We start from the raw sequence: 6,000 nt of genomic DNA, 5'->3' as shown, positions 1-6,000 counted from the left end.
AAAAAAAAAAAAATAAAAATAACAGAAAACAGATTTTTGCGCTCACCCCATCTCTCTCTCTCTCCCCTTTGCCCACGAAGATGGAAGATCAAGAACAGACTCTGAACGCGTCGTCGATTTCTCAGCTCGAGAACGACGAAAAGTTTACGAGTTTCACAGAGTTCTCCTACTGCGATCTCCAGACGGCGACCAAGAACTTCAGTTCCGACGAGATTGTATCAGAGAACGGTGAAGAATCATCCAACGTCGTTTACAAGGGCCAATCGCAGAGCTTCGGCTCCATTGCTGTCAAGAAGTTCAAGAACACGGCTTGACCTGATCGTGATCAGTTTGTGGTAACTCTTTCTTGCCTGTAGAGTTCATCGATTCTCAAATCTTTATTGATTTCGCTGGATGGGTTGTGATTCTGTTTCGTCTTCCTTCGTTTCTCAGGAAGAGGCACGAAAAGCGTGGCTGTTACGGCACAAGGGAGTCGTCAATTTGATTGGATGTTGCAGTGAAGGAGATGAAAGGCTACTTGTTGCAGAGTTTATGCCAAATGATACGCTTGCTAAGCGTTTGTTCCACCGTATGTTCCTTCTACTTGATTACTGCATGCTTTTGTTTTCACTTGATCTGGGTACAGAAACGATGAGGGTTTATGTCACATGATCGTTTGTGCATATAGATGGTTCAAGAATTATAATTTTTTTTTACCTGAAACAGATTTAGAACTACTAGGAATAAATGTATCTGTTTGTAGAATCAATGGAATAAGAACTTAGCATTCTCTGTCTTAAACGTTGCCCCTGTTGTGAATTAGTTTTTTTTGTGACCTGAAACAGAGTTACAACTAGTAGGAATCAATGTATATGTTTCTAGAATCAATGGAATCAAAATTTAGCATTCTCTGTCTTGAACTTTGTCCCTGTTGTGATATCACAGAGGGCAATCACACCATGGAATGGTCAGTGCGGTTGAGAATAGCCTATCAAATAGCTGAAGCGTTGGATCATTGTAGTACAGAAGGGTTTGCATCCTACAATAACTTAAGTGCCTACACCGTTCTGTTTGATGAGGTAAACGTAAGGGGAAACTTTTAGTGCTATGTATCCTTGTGATCTAAGGTTGTTAAACTGTTTTTGCTTAATGGATACTATAGGATGGGGATGCTTTTCTTTCGTGTTTTGGCTTGATAAAGGAGAGCATGGATGATCAAATAACAACAGGTGATCTGATGGCGCTTCTCTCTTAGTTTTATCTGTGTCAGAATGTGACGTTATATTCTTCTCATTGCAGGAAATGTAAACCATGAAAGTGTGGCATACAGTTTTGGTTCTGTTCTTTTTAAATTTGCTAACCGGAAAGCAGATTTCCCCAAACCTTGTAAGTACTTACTTCCTAGTTTGTCCTCTTGAGTCTGTGATTGCAATTTCCATAGTATAGTTCTTTGAAGGAAGACACATTTCAGCCTAAGAATTAGTTGTTATACCCTTTGTTTCTAGGCTCATAAGATGATACATGGACAGAATGCTACTGAGTATATGGATCCAAAGTTGGAGGTTCCTACTGAAGATGCCTTTTTAGTGTTTGGTCTTGCTTCTCAAGCTATGGGAGAAAACAGTATGCACATTCCAACATATGAGCTTCTTCAGATGAAAAAGCAGCATGAGGAGAGAGCTTCACAGACCCAACAACCCAAGCAAAAACCTGCAACACTGGTTGGAGGTTGTCGCCGGTCTGGCCCTAATCGATATAAGAAGCCTATTCATCAGACCGATGAAGAGATACAAGCACAGAATAGAGAGGAATTCGACCAAATGCAGATAAGAGTAGTTAGAAAGGCTCAAAACCAGTTAGACAAGCTTAAAGGGAAGAAAAAAAATGAGACCTAGCAAACCTGGCCGGCCCACAAAGCCAAGGAGGAATCAGTTTTAGGAGGGTGTTATTATTCTTTTATCAACCAAACTTTAAGAAGTGGTTTTGTCGTTAGAGATAATGCCTGCAAACTTTATAATGTTTTCTGAACACTACTTTTTTTTTGTATTCTTTGGTCTTTGCATTATCATTCTGTGATTCAATTGTAGATTGTTTCAGACTAGTCTATGAAATGATTCAATTGTCTTTTAGGAATTCAAAGACCAAAATACATCAAGACCAAAGACATCAAGAATTAGTTATAGGAATTCTAATGAAATACAAAAAGAAATTGAAATTGAAAGAAAAATGAAACAAAAAGAGCGGAAATATTCTACTAGTAGAACTTCAGATGGTTTTGTGAAACAGAAGAGAGAGTTAATTTCTAAGCATTTATCATGGAAAGATGCGAATAGGAGAAACCAGAGCTTATTATGTGGATTAGGAAACTAGCTAAAGACGTCAAGACTCGATAACACTTGAAGTTGGAGACGGCAAAGTGGACACTTCTGAGATTTTTGGATCCAGTCTTCAATGCAGCTAGTGTGGTAAGCATGAGAACAACGATAAGTAAGGGTTGCTTCCTCTCCAAGAAAAAAATCTTCTTGACATATACAACATGTACCAAACAAATCCATATCAGGACCAAGCACTGTGACACACTTGATTGGGATGCAATCTTTTGGAAACTTTAGGTGGCAAGTTGTTCAAGGCTTTCACCCATCTCATCGACATCTCAAAATAAAAATCCGGGACCTGATGAGTCAAACCGGCCTCACCGATCGCATCTCGGATAGTCCTCATCAGTAAATCATCTGACTTCTCTAAACATGGGTCAACCGTTTTAATGACCATGCAACTGATGGTTTTGTGAAGTTTTTTTTATCTTTTTCATCTTGGAGCATAGTCTCCATATCCACTGGTGGTACCATTATTGTTTTCTCCACACGAACTAAAATAGGAACCCATCTGCTTCGACCAAATCTCCCTCTGGTTCATTAAGTGATCCATGAGGCCACATACTATGATGGCCTTGTGATACTAAGATTTTTGTATGTTCTAGCAAGTCTCAATTAACCTAATGCAGTTGTAGTACAGAAGGTGTCAATCCAATTGGTAAACTTTACTAACAATCAAGATGCAATCAAGTAGTCACAAGTTAAACCAATTCAAAAAGAGTGTTTTTGTCTAACAATCCTAGAATGATGAAAATGCAAAAAGGAAATGGACTACAGAACTGGAAATGAAAATGTATGAAGAGAAGCGAACATGAATAAGTAAAAACCGAAACGAGTCTAAGCATGAACTAAATAGCAAGAACCGAAACAGTCTCAGGAATGCAATATCAATCAGAAATATAGAAGTCTTAAAGATGGGAGTAATTGATGTCGGCGGAGTCTTCTAGTCTATAGAGTGTTTAACATGCCACAAGCAAACTATCCCTAGACAATGAACATCACGACTTAGCTAATCCAATCTCTTGGCAGAAGCTACTCAGACTCAAACACTTCCAAACCTAGCTCTCGCTAGAGAAACATGGTTGAGCAGGCATGACGAACCATTTCATTCACGTCAACAAACACCCTAGACAACTAATCTCTTAGGCTAGGAATGCAAGTCTCTGGCACTAGTTGGTCAGGCATTTCATCAAACACCTTTTGGGTGTGGAAATGTCTAAAACCTAGTTCCAATTGATCAGAGAGAAACTAGTGTTACTAACACTAGTCCAGAAGGGAATCATACAAATCTAACTCAAACACCCTACACACTAAGATCCTCCACCTAATTTATCCCATCCTCAAGAACTATCACACTACTCGGATCTAGAAATCATCATCAACGATACAAACTCAGAAAACATTGAATCAAGCATCATGAGATAGATAAAAAGGAGATGAACAACTCTGTATAAGAAATCCAATGCAAAAACTCAATAAAATCAAAGCTATCTGGATTACAAGATCAGAGAACGTTTTAGGTGGCTAGTAAACCTTAAGAAAAAGCGAGATGTCTCGGCTGAAGACTTAACAAAATGTATTTATAGTAAAACATGGAAAGCCCTAAAACATAAAACAACAAGATAGAAGGTCGGTTCAGGAACCCTTCTCGAACGCGTCTTCAGAACAAAACCAGGACGTCGGTTTAATAGCGTCGATCAATTCGTGTCATGAGAGTGTCGATCGAGTCGGGGTCTAGGATGTTTGATCGAATGGCGGCTTGAGAACGTCGATCGAGTGGCAGTTTGAAATCGTCGATCGAGAGGCAGCTTGAAAAGTGTCGTCTGGGAGCTGCTGATCGAGTAACGTCTTGAGGGTGCTCAGGAGCCCTCCTGAGACGTCTTGGTCGAGTCGCTGCTAACATGTTCGATCGGGAGCTCTCCTTTGTGTGCAGGTCGAGTCGGAATTCGGAACGTACGTGCATCCACTAAAACGGTGATAACTTTTGAACCACGCCTCCGATTGGCTTGAAATCAACAGCATTGGAAAGATGACTCGATTATATACAACTTTGATGAAGACGTAGAAAGCTGAATCCCAAAGTAAAATCTTCACTTGACTCGATCAAAGACGTGGAAAGTTAGGTCGATGGACTGCTCTCCTGCTCCCTGTTTGCTTTTGATGGTTTGGACATCTCCTAAGACACCTGAAATAACTCCAATATGCAAGATGCATGCAAAACCAATTCAAAGACTACCTAAATATGCATATTATGCAAAAGAGACTGAAAACAATGCAAAACAATGAGTTAAGAGAACATAATGAATGAGAAATGCATGATGAAAGAGTGTAAAATATACATGTATCACCTTGTCCTCCGCCGTCAACCTTGCCAGAGGCGAGATCCTATCGACTTCAAACGTTAAAACATCTTTAATAACTTGTGTCGGGTAACAAGGAAACCGGAAACAACAATAATTCTTGCTTATTAACAAAGAACGTATCAGTTTCTTGCCGCCCCACTCATGCTTGCTCGCATAAATAACATCAACCTCGACCACTACCAAGAATTGAGCGTAAGTAAGTGTTTCCTCATACTCCAAACCTATCTCATTATACAACTCAAAGTAGTTTGGCTTCACAGGTAAACCATTACTAGCAGCTTCAGAATCATATCTCAGCCATGGGCCATACACATGCGTCTTAAACTCACGGGTCAAAGATCTCAACTTTGCAGCTTTTCCACAATTTCGGTGGCTTATCAGACCGCAACGCTCACAGAATTCCCCTAGATTCTTGTACTTGAACTGAACGAATGGACGCCCACAACCTCTACCAGTGTAAAATCCAGGAGGGAGAGGCTTTTTCAAATTTATCTTAGCTCTAACCCAAAAGCTTCTTGTTGAATAGTCATAATTAAACGAAACCAATGGCTCATCACTAAGATTTTTCCCAATCTTTTCAACATCTGCTTTTATATAGTTAAAATAGGGCAAGCCTAATAGCTTGACCCAGAAGCAAGCAACAGAGAAATCAATATGGAAATGTCTTTTGGGCATTCCTTGAGGACTAATAAGACACCATCAACGTTCCAAGGTCCACCCTTTACAACCTTCTTCTTGTCTCTCTTTGTCTTGAATTCGAATAAGATAATATTGTCTTTCTCCAAAGCGAAAACCTTAAATCCGCGGGAAAGTTTCCAAACCTTGAAACAATAATGAACTTTAAAAAAAAATTCAATACATGATGTGTATTAGTATAGTTTTACATGTTTTATTTTAAAGATTTTAATGCATGTAGTAATATGAAAAGTCTGAAAAAAATAGAAAAAATGAGTTTGTAGGAATGAATTTTTGGTGAATTGATGAAGATTGACAAAATATTACTTATGAAATTATGGCATATAGAATAATAATATTCAGGATATTTTTGGATTCCAAAATTTTTGTGGATGTAAGTGATTTTTTTGATTATTTTTATTATTAAATTTAAAATACTAACCAATATACATATTATCTCATATGATGCTCATATTATTTTTTGTTATTAAATTTTTTACTCTAATCCATGAAGAAGTGAATTATGACAATGAAAGAGATAGTTAAATGTGATTACTAAACTGTTGTCTAACGATGAAAATTATTTTAGAATAATAAAATTTTCAAAT

The 6,000-nt window shown here is 38.3% G+C and overlaps 1 protein-coding gene across 1 annotated transcript; it reads left to right on the top strand.

The window, feature by feature from the left end:
* LOC104753697 (probable inactive receptor-like kinase SSP) lies at positions 81-1,874 on the top strand. Its single transcript, XM_010475913.1, has 6 exons — positions 81-287; positions 433-568; positions 925-1,058; positions 1,142-1,208; positions 1,279-1,319; positions 1,485-1,874. The coding sequence occupies exons 1-6, from the start codon at positions 81-83 to the stop codon at positions 1,872-1,874; spliced, it is 975 nt and encodes a 324-aa protein (XP_010474215.1).

The sequence above is a fragment of the Camelina sativa genome, chromosome 16 (assembly GCF_000633955.1).
Source record: "Camelina sativa cultivar DH55 chromosome 16, Cs, whole genome shotgun sequence".
Classification (NCBI taxonomy): Eukaryota; Viridiplantae; Streptophyta; class Magnoliopsida; order Brassicales; family Brassicaceae; genus Camelina; species Camelina sativa.
Note: the sequence above shows the minus strand (reverse complement) of the source record. Positions and strands in the feature narration are given on the sequence as shown.

Coding starts and splice junctions, on each gene's coding strand:
- LOC104753697 (XM_010475913.1), top strand. CDS start 81: ATGGAAGATCAAGAACAGACTCTGAACGCGTCGTCGATTTCTCAGCTC. Junction 288..432: donor AGAGCTTCGGCTCCATTGCT/GTCAAGAAGTTC, acceptor TTCGTTTCTCAG/GAAGAGGCACGAAAAGCGTG. Junction 569..924: donor TGCTAAGCGTTTGTTCCACC/GTATGTTCCTTC, acceptor GTGATATCACAG/AGGGCAATCACACCATGGAA.